The sequence below is a fragment of the Cardiocondyla obscurior genome, linkage group LG01 (assembly GCF_019399895.1).
Source record: "Cardiocondyla obscurior isolate alpha-2009 linkage group LG01, Cobs3.1, whole genome shotgun sequence".
NCBI lineage: Eukaryota > Metazoa > Arthropoda > Insecta > Hymenoptera > Formicidae > Cardiocondyla > Cardiocondyla obscurior.
Genome location: NC_091864.1, coordinates 1,301,781 through 1,319,341, shown reverse-complemented (window position 1 = coordinate 1,319,341; position 17,561 = coordinate 1,301,781). Strand labels below are relative to the sequence as shown.

General features: G+C 44.7%; 1 protein-coding gene across 2 annotated transcripts in view; it reads right to left on the bottom strand.

Moving 5' to 3' along the window:
- Liprin-gamma overlaps nt 1-17,561 on the bottom strand; it is a 62,810-nt gene that overhangs the window by 8,206 nt on the left and 37,043 nt on the right. The window contains exons 2-9 of one of the 2 annotated variants that reach the window (XM_070654131.1): nt 6,297-6,687; nt 4,617-4,979; nt 4,143-4,519; nt 3,242-3,448; nt 2,750-3,149; nt 2,294-2,383; nt 1,374-1,590; nt 124-400 (exon numbers count right to left, since the gene is read on the bottom strand). In XM_070654131.1, coding sequence (XP_070510232.1) covers nt 124-400; nt 1,374-1,590; nt 2,294-2,383; nt 2,750-3,149; nt 3,242-3,448; nt 4,143-4,519; nt 4,617-4,979; nt 6,297-6,672 — 2,307 coding nt within the window. In that variant the 5' untranslated portion in view covers nt 6,673-6,687. The remainder of the gene's footprint in view (nt 1-123; nt 401-1,373; nt 1,591-2,293; nt 2,384-2,749; nt 3,150-3,241; nt 3,449-4,142; nt 4,520-4,616; nt 4,980-6,296; nt 6,688-17,561) is intronic. The other variant, XM_070654137.1, reaches the window with a different exon arrangement.

Here is a 17,561-nt window from a genome sequence, read left to right as displayed (position 1 = left end):
TTTTCGTAATTTTTTTATTTGGTGAAGACCACTTGAAACTGAAACAAATTAAAGAACCTTAGTGCTCATATCAACAGGTTAAATAATTTTAAAATTTAATGCAACAGACAATAAATCTTTTACCTTGCCCGATTTCACGTTTTCGGCACATCGCGGACCGTACTGCGGCATTCCAAGAGCTACTTCTAACCAGGCTAAAACTGTCGGGGCTCGCCATCGCTCCATGGGCACGGAAGCTGCTTCTCGAAGCAAACGAAGTTTCTCGGCGTAACCCTCTTCGGTAAGTGGCGACCATGATCGATATGGATCAAAGCTATCTGAACCTTCGTTACCGCCGCCGCCGCCGCCGCCGCCGCTGGAACTGTTTGCCGTTTTCCGATGCCGCGAACGGGCAAATACTCTGCAAAAGGAAAAAAACATTGAACCACTTACATTAACAATTATGATATTTCACTGCGGTGGAATATAAATAAAACATATATTTTTATATAAAATCTGATTGATTCTGTAAATGCAATCAGGAGTGAAAAATTGATGGAGTAAAACCTTGCGGATTTAAAGTCTTGCTAACAATGAGTCGAATAAAAATATATAAAAATCAACGTACCTTTTTGTACGCGATAAAAAGGTCGTTTTGCTAAAGAAGATTGTTACTTTACATGACAGTTTCTTTTACAAGTTTATTTCTGCACGGCACGGAAGTCCATGTCTGCTAAATAACCGTTGTCGTGAAGTTGCAATTTTCCCTCTACCGTGTTATGAACTCATTTCGCTCGTTTGTACATTGTTACGAAGTAAGACTTGCGTGGTAATCGCGCACTTCGCCAAAGTAGTGCTAAGAGTCGTCGGGGTACAAAAATGTCGGCGATGTATGCCGACGTACTTACGAGCAAATGCACGAGATTGTAAAATCAATGTAAACTTAAGCCGTGCCCTTCGTAAAAACTATTCGTCCTCGTGTGAATGAATTGCTCGCGACACGAGCCTGTACTTGCACGGAGTGGTTCACGACTATTCAACGCTTTTTGCCATGCCGAAGTTATTATTTGCAGCCGCACGCTTTGTATTACGAGAAATCATTCGCCGCGAGAAAAACAATTCAATACACATTTACCGACAAAATGTATCGGCTCGTGGCGATAATTGCAGCTAAATATTTGCGCGCGGCGGTCTAATTAATCGATATTTCACTCGATTAATGCGTAATTAGCATCATCGGGGACAACGCGGGAGGCCGGAGCGAAAATAATTACATAAGAAATAATTGTTCCCTTGGGAACCGAATTTGCGCGTTGGCATTCGCACCGCCGTACAATTTGCGGCTCGTGTTGCGCAATAAAATGCCCTTCCGTAACGGGACGGAGCTCTTTTACCTTGAAATGGATCCCCATGTACCGCCACGAGTTGCGGACGATCGCGAATGCGCGGCAGGTGCGACGACAGGTGGTGGCTGCTTGTTTCTCCTCGGCTCGGATTCCAGCGGGCTGGATAGCTGCTCGACCGATCGCGATAGCGAGGAATTGTCCATGGACCTTGAAAATGCATTCAGCGGCGACAGTGTGGGGCTGCAGTCTTTCGGTGTGGTCGCGGCTGCAAATAGAAAACGCTTGTGTCAGTGTATCGTCGATTTCCATAACGAAACGCCTTCGAGTACTTGAAGAACGAGAATGGGGGGGAGGGACCGATGGAAAACTGGTTCATAAAAATCTAATGCAATGAAATATGCGCGAGGAACGCGAGCCCTGCGCTTTAAATAGAAAACCATCGATAAATAATAAGCTGTGATAACGATCGCATGTCGCGCGAATGTGATGGCTGTCGGTTAGATAAAAAAATATTTCTGTTGCGTTAAAATAAACGTTCAAATTAACAAAGATAGGAAACAAATAATGATTTGTCGATAGCTAAATACAGCGGGTTGTAAATAACGTCAAACCGGGTTACCGAAGCGAATTGTTAGTTACGTTTCATTGGATATCACTATTTTTTTTCCCTTTTTTTTTTTTTTGTCAAGCGTTTGACCCACAGCATATAGTGATCGATGCAAGTCACATAAAGAACACACAGCGCGTCGTGCAGCGATCCAGCTCGCGTGCAAAAAGTCCTTTTCGTGGGCACAGCTCGTTCTTGTCATCTCCGTCAGGCTTACGGTATGTGCATGCGCATGCATTCAGGCCATATAGCAGGCAGGACTTGTATCGAGGGCATCCTTGGAAGATGGCTTGGATGGAGAGAGCGATGAGTGACGCCGGGAGGTGACGACGATCAGTGATTTATGCTCTTGGACACTTACATTGGTATATGTGGGGTGGTGCTACGGAGGATACCACGGAGATGCTGTCCATGTCGAGACCGCTGCCCTCGACCGTAATTGTTGGCGTGCCTGCGCGGAAATATATATAAAGGACATCAATTTTGCAGTAGAGGGAGGAAGTGCGAGAGTAGGTTGTCGGCGGGACCCGGGTCCTCGCGTCACACACATTGTGCTGGGGCTGTCAAGAACGAGCTTTCCCTCGAGGTCGCCGCTACTGCTGAGCTTGTGTTCTTTATGTCGCGGCGCCTTTGCAACGACGACGGGAATAATGCCCGTCCTTCGGCCACCAAAAGTGGAACGTCGCGACGTCGGAAAGCGCAAAGTAACTTGACGCTCGACTTTTTGCACGGGTAATTGGAACACGGGTAATGCATCTCAAAATTTCATCTCTCGCGCAGAAAATCATGCACGCGCATCGAGTCAAGTGATGCTCACCATCTGTGGTGGAGTCCGAGAGATTTCCCCCGACGCTGGTCGCCCCGCCGCTCTCGCGATCGCTGGACCCGCGGACGCCGCTGTCCGCGCTGCAGCTACCGCGATCACCAGCTTGACCGAAGGACCCTCCTGCACCCGGGCCGCCGCCTACGTTGCCCACGGACATACCGAGCTCGGTGGTGCCCAAGGGCGGCTGAGAATTTACATGGGGAATGATGCCGCAGCCTCCGCTTCCACCGCCGCCGCCACCGCCTCCGCCGCCGCCTCCGCCTCCGCCGCTGCTGCTCCCGGCATCAGGAGTCGCAGCACCGTTAACGCTGCTCCTCGGAAACGACACCAAAGACTCCTGATCGCTCAGGCAAATTCCGCCGCCACCGCGCTCCGTTAGTTGACGTTGTAGCTGCAATAATCGCGAGAGATGTAGGTTATAATCACCACAGTGTTCGTACGCGAAAAATTCAAGACAATTTTGCATTAAAGCGACAAACTCACCTCTTTTATGGTCGCGTGTGCGTGCGAAAGGGCGGCTTCTTTGTCGGCCAAACTAGCCGCGAGGCTCAGACTTCGATCAGCCTCATCCCTCGCCGCCCTTAAAAGACTCCAGCGTTCCCGCTCCCTTTCCCGTTCGCGTTCCTCCGATGGTATGCCGGCTCCTTGCTGCTGAAGACGTCCCAGGGTCGCCTCGTTCTCCCGCATCCGCTGCAATCAACGGTCAAAAGGACCATGTCCAGGCAGTGACTCCGCCTCTACAACCGCCATCTTACGCGTCAAGCGGGCGCGAAATTTTGAAACAATTTTTGAAAATATAACTACAATGTATTAACAAGGACGCTCGCCTGATCCGCAAAGTCTGCAATAACCGTGATTAAATTTTTCGTAGATGATTTTTACACGAGTTACGCGACGTATTTCGAGAACACGAGATACAAAAGAAGAATTCGAGCAAAGCCCTTTGTTTTCATCGCTTCAAATCCTTAAGATACGTTTTTTTTATAACGACGCCAATTGTTACAAATGATAAAAATCTCGTCTACGACATTTTTGTCGAAGCTCGAAAGAATTGCGGATTCTTTCCAATATCTACGGTTCTAATAATGCCATTCTCTCGTATAAATCCAGTCGCGCATGTCACATATGAAAGAGATTTCTTGGCTCTTTCAAAATAAATGTTCCTTTATTAAAGGAATTTTCCAAAGTAATATCTTTAAAGAGATAGAATTAAAATTCGGCAGATAGATTTTTATTGAAAAACTATTCCTCGATCTTGTTTTCAATCGCCACTCATTTACTGCATTTTTTTATCTTTTAATAAGATTGTTCGAAGCCACATGCATAACTATATACTTTATGAAACAAAAATACTGTAGAAAATTTTAACTATTCGCTAACTCACCTGTTCATAATTCCGGATAAAATCGCGGAGCTCGCGTTCTTTGTCCTCGAGCGTGCCGTAGAGCGCCTTCATCTGATTGAGAAGATCGAACTTCTCCGCCTTGAGCCGCTTCCGGTCAGCTTTTAACGCTTGAAGGGTCTCTTTTGCGTGCTGCAATTCCATTTCGAGAGCGACAAAGCGCGCTTCTTCTTCCATCGCGGCGTCTTCGGCACCGACCTCGCCACGTGCCGCGCCGCTCAGCAACAGCCTCCTCAGCCTTGCGACCTCGGCAACTAATCGTTCGTTCTCCAGTCGTAATCTTCTGGCGCTGGCCAGCTCCGCGTGTCCACCACCGTGGAGATTCGATAGCCTGGACGCCACCACTGGATCGCCAATACCTGCAATTCCCCCCCAAAAAAATTTATAATATATTTATTATCTGAATTTATTTATTATAATTTATCTGAATTAATTGGCAGATTTTTTTTAACGTACCGAGGGCTGGGGATGATGGTCTGCTGCCGGGTGCTGGTCCAGGAGGTTCGTTATCCTCGTCCCCACGCGCGTCACCGTCTACCAGATCTTTGTCGGCGTCCTTCTGATCATGATCGTTCATCTCCTTGCTGGATCGCATAGAGTCACGGTTAGTCGATATTCGCAGCCGCTCCACGCTGGAACGGTCGCTGCTACCGCGATGTAGGAAGCTACGGTTTGTCGATCCCCGATCTGGGCTGGCGCTACCTGATCGGGAATCGACACTGCCCCCAGATCCACCCAGCCGCGTTTTTTCCAGAGCCGGAGCACAGGGTCGGCGAGCTTTCTCGCTCGGACTTCGGCAGGGCGAGCCATTTCTTCGTTCTAACGTTAAAAATATATCGATAGAACAATTCTTCGAGCTTCTTCGAATAAATGACTGACATAGTGCGAGAAAGAGAAAGAAAAAAAAAGAGAAGGCATATTAAAATATTTAAAAAAAAAAAAAAACAAATAAGTCAACATTTAAATATAAATTCACGAAAACGAATATTTAATATTTAGCCGTATAGAGACGAGTTTCTATTTTTTAATTAATAATTGCGGCTACAAAAGATTTAATCCGGTTAGAACTCATCCAGGTAGAATTTAACAGCGTCCATTGAAATACACCGAATGTATCCCAGTAACGCCGTATTATGATCATTTGAATCAGCGTCGCTACATTCGGCTCGGCGTGTTTTATTCAATTAGCCACTCGATGGATTTATGGTAGCATAGACACCCTGTTTAGCATCGGCACATAATTAAAACCGTAAGCCAATTACGTTTAGCAAAACGGCAAATTTAACACCACGTATTTTAATTGCATTTATTTAAAAGCTGCTCACTTTGAAACAGGCGCGATTTCGGTGAGCGCGCGACGTTCGGACGTAAAAATATGTATAGACTAAGAAAAAGTTTTTTTTTTTTTTTAATGTAACCCTTTGAAAAGTTAAAGCAATGTTATATGATACACTCTTGCAGCGACTGCGAAAAATCGCGTATGAATAGGAACTACTGTAGGAAACGACACACAGACTCTTGTATTCCATAGACAGCGGCGTTAAAAACTCGCCTCTTACGAGTTGCAATAAGTAGTTTAAAGACGGCAATTCTGGCTTCGAGCCGCGGGAACTATGATGAATCATGGGGCCGGCAATAAAAGTAACAGCGCATAACTGAAATATACAGGATAACTCGCGAGGGAAGTTAAGATAAACGTGGAAATGCGAAAAACATTTGCGCCATGCGTCTTAAAATTTCATTCCCGCGAACTTCTTAAAAACTCTTATCCGCGGAAGCCGCTTCGCGCGAGGTCGATAACTTCCCGCCCGGCTTGAGCGCATTTCCGTTGCGGGGGCTGTCTTTATAAAAATACTTTTGCGAAATAAACTTTCGGCATTTAACTCGCGGAGTTACCCCGCCGAGCGTGTTCTTCATTTCGCAGAGAAGCATTTGCGCGAGGATATCATTTTCTATTTCGAACAAGCAGCTTCTTACGGTGCTAATCGCGTCTCGGGGTCGGCCGTTCATTTTCGGTAAATTTACGCTTAGATTTGCGCGTTTCGAGTTATTCATAATGTTTCAACCGGATATGCATGATAAAGATTAATGGCTAGGAAGTCAGTAAATATCAAAAGGATAAGGGCTGTCGCGTACCTATGGGGGATCGCCGATCGACGGGGCTCGTTCTATCCTTTCTGTCCACCGGGCTGGTCCGCTTGTCGATAGGACTGGCGGATTTATCGCTGGCCGAGCTTCTCTTCTCGATGGGGCTGCTGCCGGCGCTGAGCCGCTTGGCATCTTCCTGTTGCGCCTGTTGCTGGACTTCGGTTTCCTGGCCAGGGTTCGCGTTACCGGATGCATTGGTCGCTGCGCCGGAATTGTTGTTGCTGTTGGCGCCGCCGTTGCTGGCATTGTAATTATTCAGCACGATCGGCAAAGCGCCACGTACGTCACGTAATTCGCCCCGAAGAGTCGCGCGTTCCAGCTCGCCGTCCAGCCGGGCGCCGGTCGCTGCGTTCTCCTCCACCATCACGCGAAATTTTGCCTACGAACAATAACGGTAACTGGGCGAGAGCATTCATCACGAATATATTTTTAGTTTTCCGGCGGCAGTTGATTAAACTCCTACGCATTCTAGCGGAATAAATAAGTTTCGACGCGAGACGTGCGACGTTAATAAACTTTGCCGCGGCAAAGCTCGCGACAGTTAGCACGCGCGAGTTTCGCTGTACGTTTGTTATTAGGTAGCAAAAGTGTCACAAGTTCTTTATACGCTACAGTGATATCGACTGACGTCGCTTTTCTGCTATTCAGAAGTTTCGCGAGCCCCGACGTCGTCTTCGGAGTCGCGGCACGAATCACTGAAATTGCGAAACAGGGAAACGCCTGAGACACGTAGAGTCGTATTTCTTTCGTAGCATCGCATTAGAAGTAACCTCGGGGATAAGTAAAATGCTATTTCTCCGGACTACGAAATCAGGGAAGCGAAGCGGAAGCGAGGAGAGACACGTTTATAAAATCTCAGCGCCGCATATTTTGCAGGATTTATTTGTAACACTTTCAATTGAATTTCGTTCGCTGTCGAGAAGCTGATAGGCACGAGCGACACTTTAAGCGCCTTTTGCATTAATATTTATTATTAATATTTCGTTTAAAAAAAGGAAGAAAAAAAAAAAGATATCGAAGAAGCATCAAGTCGAAATTACAGCTACGTCGTTATACAAAATTGATAACGGTACTTTCTAATGGCGATCAATAAAACGCGAAATGTTCGTGTAATTCTCGGGAACGTTAATTCGCACAAATGACTGCGGAATCCTTCGTGCGGAATAATAGATGACTCCCTCGTGTTCAGACTGACACGTGGTTCCGCAGGGTTGGATAGGTCAATGATATAATACGGCTCTCGCGATTACAAGTGTCGATGATGCATCCGGCGAAAGCGGCCGCAGTAACCGAACCCGGGTCAAACGTGACTCTTAATCCTCGATCTCGAATGAAATTGATGGTCCTCGCCGTGAGTTGTTAATTTAACTCCATCGGCAAGTCCGACGAGAAACTTGACGTAACTTTAGACGTATCAAGTGCACGATTCGAGTAACTCGAACCCATTTAAAGTATTATTCCTGTGATAATTAAAATTTGATATAAGTAATAAATGTCGAGCAAACATCTGCTAGCAGTGAATTATTAAGAGAGAAAAAAAATAGAATGCGCTGAGATTTATCATCTGCACATCGTAACGCGATGTACAACTTGAAATTATTGTTACATTTGGTAAATATTCATTCGGCGATATAAAAAGATACAAAAATTATTTAGGAAAACTTTCGGGAGGCACTGACGCGATGAAGTTAAATTGAAATTGCTTTGCAATAAATAATTTAGAATTTCGCAAGCCCATTTCTTCACGAACGCAGGCTGCATCGTAAAGGAAGCGCCGAAGGTGTCTTGATCGAAGCCGAACGCCTCGCGAATTTAGATGGCTGATCATTATGGTGCACCGCGCAAAAGCGCAGACAAAGCTCTCTAAATCTGCAGTCTCGAATGCGGTCGAAAGCAGCGAAGCAAGCACCTTTTCAAAGCCGCTCCCACGTATGTAAGCGGCTTCCAGTAAGCCGCGCTACTTAATGACGCGTTGTCAAACGCGGAAATTTCTAATTGCTATTAGCACGCTGAAGATTGTTTCATAGATTCTAAAAAATGACCACAGAGAATATTAAAAGTATACTCTGAATTAAAAAATTTTTATTTTATTATTTTTTATTTTTTTTAAAGAAGAGCATAATGATAAATCCTCTTTTGTACATTTCAAATTTGTGCAATCAATACCAAAGACATTCGAAATATTTGTCTTATTATTTTTTTAAAGATCTTTTTTTTTTAAACAGATAGAAAATTGCCATACGCTATTTTCTATCTTCAGCTGCTATTAGGTAAAGAACATCCTCGCTCTATGTAGAATTTTGCACGTAATAGATCTCGCGGGAGGCGCAATCAATTATCGCGATCATCAAGCTGGTAATCAGGAAAACCTCAGAGACAAGAATACATTGAGGAGCTAAAGAAGACGAAACGAGAGTAGTCGTCCAGGGGGTCATCATTGGCCGAGTTCCAACGACAAAAGGATAACGAGGAGAAGAAGAGGAAGAGGAAGAAGAAGGCAGACTTGTTGCATTCCCAGAGGCATCTCATCCCTTTCCCTTTGGAGCGAACGCTTCGACAACGATCGCGTTCACGCCCTTTTCATGGTTGTGAGCCGTCGAAACCGCGACGATAAATTTCCACCGAATGGAAACGAGCGATGTACGAAAACTACCAGACGCTTCACCAAAGAACAATTTCGCCTTTAGTACTCGGTGTTTAAACGCTATTGCTTTCTCTCTCTCTCTGTCTTTTCTTTCATAAAATGTGCATTTCACCGCAATGTACATTTAAACCGCTGAAACTCTTCGGTGGATCCATACGAGGCATTTCCAGAGGAAAATCAATAGCGCTAAACGTAAAAATAACATTCTTCTTCCTCAGCTGAATTTCCGATAAGAAATTCAAATAAATATGTATGTTATTTCTCTCGTCATTTCTTCTTAGTCAAGATGTCTTCGACAAAAATGCAATACAATCTCGCGTCAGGTGTTCGCGGAGTATCACTAAAATAAAGGCAGATTAATTAATTATTCAAGTAAATAACTAATTTCGATAACTAAATTATCCAACACGCGAAAGAGCGGACTTTCAAATTTTCTGTAATGTGAATTATTTAATCGAAACACAATCGAGATATTACGGTTGAATTGACCGGATATCGGTCGGCAGTTTTGAGTTCAGTTCAACCGGTTATCTGGCTATTCCGGGCTGTGTCTGACTACAATGGTTTCCGGGATTATTCGACCAAAGTCGCAAACGCCGGTGTAAATGCTAACTGCGGACTATCGCGTCGGTCGTTTGTCGAAAGGCCTCCCCAATATTATGTTTCTCCTATGTTTCGCGGCGGATCGTTCAATTGCGGACACGCGAGAAACGATTTCGCGTACAATCGCGGCGAGTGTACCAGCCCGGAACAATTAAATGAACGATCGTGTTATTAGCCGAACAATTTGTCGTACGAAACCCTGCGCAATTCTCTGTTTGCTTGCCGTAACGCGCCCGGAAGATACCGGTAATTGAACGAGCAAATCTTTCCGCGTCGAATTAGAATTAAGGGCCGTCATCAAACAACCATGTGGAGCTGCGGCCACAAACGGCACTTTCACAGCGTTTTTATTTGCCAGTAATATTAGTCCTTTGAAACACATTTACGTGCGAAATGGCAGATTAGAAGAGCGTTTCATCAAAGAAATTCACGTAGGTTGCCTTAAGGAATAGAATTTTTTTCCCTGCGGAAATCGATACGCTTTCGCACGCGGTGAGAATGAACGAAAGAGCCAGCGAAACGCGCTGGCAGAAGGTAAAAAGTGATACCCGCTATTGCCGTGGCCGCTGGGAAATAGAAGAGAAAAAGAATCTCAGCCTCGAGATTTGCCAGCACCAGGCTGCTTTCCCAATCGGAAAATCCACCGACCTAGTAAGAATACAAACGACCCGGCGAGCCTCGAATTATTCCCTTCCACCGTTGCAAATGGTAAAATTTTCCCTAATAGCGAAGATTTGCCTTTTAATGCCGAATATTGAACGGTAAATACCGATTGCGGCGTACCAATGAAATCAACGACCCGGTTACAACACATTGCAAATTGTAAAAGGAAAAAAAAAAAAAAAAAAACGACGGAAGTGAATTCCCTCCACACAAGCGTTATTCTTGCGTGAATGCCCGGTTTTAAGTTAAGGCGAATTAAAACGAGTTTCAAAAGTAAGTTTACGCCAACGAAAATCTGAATATTAATTGCAAATTAAACAGATATCGAACGCGTTATAAAATATTACAAACGCCGAATATTATATTTAATAATTCGAATAAAAATTGATGCTTACTCTGAGGTCGCTCGCCCGTAACCGCGACACTTTACTGAAATCTCGCGGTATTTTAATAACGAATCATCTCTTCCTGAATCATCGCGGTGAAATTATTAAGGTGAAATTTTCGAATTCGAATATGAAAAATCTCTCTTTCGATCACGTATCCATTATGCATCGTAAATTTACGTAGCATACGAAATGCGTGCGCATATAAGGCTGAGAGCGAGTAGCATCCATCGACGAAGGGCGGAAGGGTTTTCCGGTGAAAAATCGCGGATGCATCGAGCGATGCATATTTCATGCGCTACTTCACGATGAAATGAAAATCTCGCTCTGCTGTCTTCGTCGCACCGGCTACATTAACGTCGTCGGACAAGCGCCGGGGAGCTGAGCTTCGCTCTTGTAATTAAGGAGACGGCGAACTCGCCGAGATCTCCCTGTGATTTCAGCAAAATTCTTAAATTACTTGGATTAAGTTTACGGGGAGGTATTATTGAGCGGTGGTATAAAAATAAAAATCCGATTATGCGGAAAGTTAATGTAGTCACCTGAAAAATATTTCTTGTAACGCGTTGAATTGTATAAAGGTAAGAAAGAAAGAGACGGGCAGGTAGCTGGGGTGGATAGGGAGATAGAAACGGGCGTACGTGCCGCGCGCTAGCTACGTTCCATACGAATTAAAGATCTACGCACAATCGACGGGCCAGAGGCTCATAATCTGGCGTGAATTATCTTCCTGGATTAATCGTGCGTACCGGAGACTACGTTTTTTTGGTACAAATTAAGTGGAAACGTCGTATACGCGTACATTAAATTCGCGTCTCTTTGCTAATAAAAGATAACTTTTTTGTTCCAGATTAATCCAGAGGAAGACTTTTGGTGAAGGAGCACCAGCCAGACATCCCCGTTAGAGTGGCCAGTACTGAAAAGAGGAGGAGGAGGATTTATTCCGTCCCATGAGGAACAAAAGTTTCTCATAGATAAATTTTTATATATCATAGACATATAAAATATCTCATAGATATAAGAGAGAACTCTTAGATGCGACGCGAAGTCAGTTATCATTTTTAAATAAAGAAGTGAATTTTTAAAAACGAAACCAAGATAAAAAAAAAGTAAAAGAGATCTTTCGCGGCCGCCAAGAGATACCGTGAACAGTCCGAGTATCTTTCCGTCGTACAAACGAGCTTTTACGTTGCAAGATCTTACTTTCTTCGATACTTATTTTATCTTCTTCTCATTTTGAGATAATTAATCAGTTACGAAAATATATTTACTTGCACAGGCGCCAAATCGTTTCGTAGTATTTTTATTATAATTAAAAATAAGGTAATACTAAGCGCGCAAGTATGTTCAAATATTAATACTCTGAATTTATATCGTACCGATTAGAGTTTTCACGCGAACCATCATCCGAAGCCTTCGCGACATGGTCGCAGCTGACGTGCACTTATATATATATGAAAAATATAGTGTGCAAGCGACAAGATGAAGGCTGTCACTCGCAAGGGACGTTGCGGAATGAATTTATCGTGGAAAAGTAAATGGCAAAGGCAAAGGAGAGGCGAGAAAGGCGGGTCTCGGCAGAGGTCGTCGAGTGACCCTTTTTCTTTCGCTCTCCAGAGGTATGCAGATGTCGGAGAAAGGAAAAGGACGATAGAGAAATTAAAGTGGACACCGACTAGGGAGTTTGCGCTGGAGAGAGAAAGAGAGAAATAAAATTTCAACGGACGAGCGCTCTACATTCGCGATTATTAATTCCACCGACATTGGTTTGCGAAGGAAATTTTTAAAAAGCTCCCACTCGTTGACGAAAAGCGGAAAATGTTCTGCCGCCGTGAAAATTTTCATAACTCTTACATCGGCTGTAAATTTACGGAACGGGAAAAGGGGGAAGTTTAATACCGTCTAAGTGTTCCCTTCGTAGCTGCGTACATCAGCGCGTCGAGAAAAGCGCGTCAACTTTCTCAGCGAAAACTCGAGGGAGAGTCCCGTGCAAGAATAAAAGTGACATAGGAAAATGAAAAAAAAAAAAAAAATAAGAGCTAGACGCGCTCGGGAAAATTTCCACGATTTATCCAAGTAGGAACAATGACGGTGTAGTAATTATCAAGTTTCTTCCTTGAACGACGAAAGTAGCATGCGTAGGCGAGGCGAAAAGTACGAAGGAACACGGTGTGAAAGAGAGAAATGAAACGGAGAGCGAGAATGGAGAGGTGCGAGACGTTAAAAAAAGATAGGGTGAAAATGGTGGATGGAATATCGTAAGGAGACTACGAAATGATTTTAATTAATATATCAGGCTCGAAAAACTTTTCACAAGTACCAGTCGGCGGATTATTTTTTTTTTTTTTTTTTTTTTTTAATACCGTCGAGTTTATACCCAGGCTCGATAAAATGCATTCGCAGAAGGGTCGGACTTTTCGCTCTAAACGAGCCTTGCCGTGCGCTATCGAGTTTCCAGCTTTCGCGGACGTCGTAAGCATATTTCCTCCGATAAGTGCATTACGATACGTGCGTTTTCCTCGTTTGTTCCGCGCCCGTTCCCACCTGAAAAGGCCGCGGTAACAAGTCGCGACACTAAATCGCGTTCCCCGCATCGCCGGTTCCGTTCGAGCGAATAATCAGGCACGAACCGAGGCCGGATGTCGACAAATAATATTAACGGGATCGGGCCGCGCCGAGTGCAGCGTGGGATATCTTTGTGCCGGGTTGATTCGATTTCGCGCGTAAATTGATGCGGGACACGAGCACCGTAGCTCGGGTATCCGTGTGTCATCGAACTGCGAGCGGAGAGACTCGAGTTTATTTCAGTATACATATACATGGAGAAGTGTATATAACAAATGGATTAATAATACGAACTTAGATCCGACGGGGAAACAATATTTCCGCGGCGTAACTTCGTTGCGCGCTTTGTCGCGGCGGAAATACGTGTAACGTTATTATGCAGCCGTAAGTAAATCGCCAGCTTCGCAAAGAAGCACTCCGTCGCGTTAAGTTATCCGGCCGCGGAGGATTACCGGCGAACTTTCCTCGGCCGCGCATTCTCTCGCGCTTTCGTGCCACGGCTTAGACGAGAAACGGCATTAACGGAGCATCGAGCGAACTCGGTTGATCTTACGGATTAACCGGCTCAATTATCCCGATTAATCGATTTACGTCCGAGGCGTCGTTATTAGAACTGTCGGTATTTATTTTCGCGAGTCCACTGGCCGCGATCCAAAAGATTATTACCTTTAAGCCGTGCAAAACCGCCGAGTAAAGTTTCTTTCCCTACAGCCAGACGTGACTGGATTTCTTTTTCTTGCGGGGGAGAAGGTGAGCGTAAAAAGTAACAAAAGAGGTTGGTTCGAAAGATATCTTATCGGTGGGTGTTCCGAAACGCTTGATGCGACTGACTTTCGTAAATTTGGCCTATCGCGTACGCCGACATTCGCTAAATAATTAATTATCCATTAGCGAAAGGGGGGAAAAAAAAGGATCAATGAATATTCACGTTTCAAATTAATTATTGACGAAGACAAACTTGTAGATATCTAAACGGCGGGACGATGATTTCGGTGCCGCGAAGTGGGATGATGGACGGCGTTAATTAAGCGAGGTCTCGAACTCTCGCCGCGGAATAAAAACCGGAGAAAGTATGGTGCTGATGTTGTATCGCGGCTGCGTCATCCGGATGCTGGCGGAGTTAACGCGTCTCGTGAAATCGAGTTACTGCGAGATTTAAAAAAAAAATATATATTCCGAAAACCTCGACGCGCGCCCATTGCTTTTTAACGGGAAGAATGTAAAGGTGCAGCCAGTGAACGACCGTGATTAATGACGCATCGGCATTGAACACGTAACGAGAAAAAAATTATCGTGATCCCACATTACGGTTTGCTAAATATCTTTTTTTTTTATATATATATTTTTATTTGCATTGCACGGATTGAAACGGAATGAAGAAATAGGCTTTTACTATAATTTTAATTATGATATTACATGCTTTGTTAATAAAGCTGTAAATCATAAATTTTATGCAAATCGTTTAAAGATATAATAGCGAGAGAATAATGTGATTCCGTCGATTTTAAAAGCTTTAAAGTATTAAACAAGTTCGGAAGAAATTCTGATTATACTACGAGCGGTGCATTACAGAGAACGCTCGCGGTATTGTAAAATGCATCAGACCGTGCTCGCGGCGCGGCATATTTTTGTACTTACAATGAGTTTTGAAGAGGATTTTATAATGCAGAATTAAAAACGTCGCGGACGGGAATTTCGTCGCAGTCGCGAGAGAAATATCTTCATGGGCAACGAGTTTAAAGACCGGCGAACGAGCTCCCGTGGTTAAAAACAACATCGCCGCCGATGCTCTCGTCGATGCAACTCGTAATGTGCGGTAATGTTGAGCAAAATACCGCGAGACACTGTGCAGTGTCAAACGAAGTAGCGAAAACCGCGATAAGCACGATGCCGATATAACGTCCTACAGTTAAACGACGAGCGGGGCCAATCGATTAATGAAATAGAAAAACGCTTAATGGAACGTGTTTTAAAAGCTTAAAAATTCAATTGGAAATGAAATCCTTTTACGAGTCCTTTTTTTTTAGAGATTATATTTTACGTTCGAGGTATTTTTATTTATTCTTTTCGTCTTTTTCTCGTTATAGCTCGCTTGTTCCAGCCACGTACAAACTTCTGGTAATTGAAATCAATGTCTGAATATTTTCAGAGAGTTTACGCGCTAAATATACTAATGGTTTTTTTTTTTTTTTTTTTAATAAAATACTCAAATAATAAACCGCACTTCGGCGCACTGTGCACTACAAAAAACTTCAAATGTCGCACGGATCAAAACGCGTCCCTCGTCATTCGTTTGAACCATTTTTCGCGGCGAAATTCCCAGCAAAACTGCCGCGAGAAGGTAAAGAAAGAAACTCGCAGTCAGCCGCGCGCGTTCTTATTGCGGAGAGAAGCTGCCACCTCGGAGTTCAGCTTCTCTCGATCGTACCGCGAGAAGAAGTTAGAGGAAGCTGAACGCTGAAGATGATAGAAGCGAATGTGAAAGCGACGTCGAGGACGCGCCGATCATTCGGTCGTAGAGAGTAATCTCGCGTATACCGGTTTCACTGAAACAGGGTCGTCGGTACCGTCCACTCCCGAAAGCGAGTGTCAGATACGAGATAGGCGCGAAGCCGACGCGGTCAAGACTAGCTAGCGCGGCCGTGACACCGGTTCGCAACCGACTGAGGATGGAGGGAATAGGCCGTGCCGGACCGACGACGAGGTCCGGCCGACCTGCAACGGGCCCTCGACGAGGCCCCCGTAGTAGGGAACGGTGCCCTCTCGTTTCAGGGGCCCTCAAGGTAGCGGAGCAGCCGCGGCGGCTCGCGGCTTGATCGAGCGTCTGCCGTCCGAACAGGAAGAACGACTTCTGCCCACGAGCCCATTATTGTTTGCCGTTATTATCGTTATTATGCGCATCCTGCGCCGCGGCGTTTAGTCCGACCGACCGTAACGGCGAGGAGTCCCCGCGACGGCGAGTCGTCCGATTTATTTTTGCAGACGCGGCCCCGCGCGTGATGCGAGGGCGACGTTGAATATTCAAGGGGGCGGGAGATAGAATCGTTCGGCGAGAGAATAATGAGATAAGTTCCGGCAATGGGAGCGGAACAACAGCGAGAGCGAACTTTTCTAACTGTTATGGATAACTGCGGCAATCTTTCCGCGAGCAATGCATATGTAACCGTGCCGATAATATACTAGCATCGGACACCCGTTTGTCTTCGACTTTTCGTTTAAAGAAACTTTTACATTTTAAAATATGCAAGACACTCGCGTACGTAAATATGTAGAGAACCGAATTTTTTTCCTAATTTATTTCTTTATGTCTTTTATTAATTGCGGCTTCTCCCCTCGGCGCTCATTATTTCGCAAAGTTTCACGCACGTCATAAATGACAGTCTGGGAAAGCGTTGCAATTTACGTGGCGAGCTCAGAGGCCTCGGAAATAATCGCGAAAAGCTTTCAAGCGCGGGGACCGAAAGAATCTCTATTACACCGGGCAATGATAAATTTTAATAAAAGAACGAAGCCCATTTACCCGTTTTAGGAGCAGATGCTCGGTATTAAAACTACCTAACCGGGCCTGAATCGGAAAAGTAGCATGGTATCGCCGCGCGACGAAACACCTGAGCCGACCCGGTGCACAATATTCACTACCTGACACCGAACAATGCGTTCGCGGAAATATATGAATTCCAGGGTGAGCACACATCGTAGCGTAACAGAGGCTTTTATTTTTCCGATTGAGCGCGAGAGACTTACGCAGCATCAATATTTAACGCGCGTACAGCGTTTTTTTTATTATTTTTCATTTTTTTTTTTTAATTTTTTTCTAACAAAAAGAGGTATCGCGGCTGCAATAAAATCGGGAATTCATACTGCTATTTACGAATTAATTTAGGATCAAACGCGTCGATTAAAAGTATTTATGTATCGAGCAAATAAATAAACTGGTCAGGCGCCAAACGCAAAATTTAATTGATATGCGATCGAAACGCGCCTGAGCGTGATATATATTTATTTCAATTAAAATCCCACCCAGAGAGACAGGTGCAGACCTTTCCCACGTGTATTTGCGACGCATTAACTGATGTTTAAGAATATCGATGATAATATCAATCAGTTTTGAATTCACCAGCTTAAGTGAATTCTTTACAAAATGCATATCGCGTAAATTGTTTGGCGATTGACTCGTTAATGGAAGTATACGCAATTTACTTCGTCTTATCGCGGGCGCTAATTCGCAAGCTCGTTGGGAGCTGCTAGTCAATTCACCCTTATCTTACGCTCTTATCTCGAGTGGAAAAGTTAAGGGCGCGCTGCCAAACTTTCTGGCCTTCCGTGCCGATGCCTTTCCAATAAGCTCGCGAAAATTCACCTCGCGCGAGAAAAGGGCGAGAGGCGCGGAGG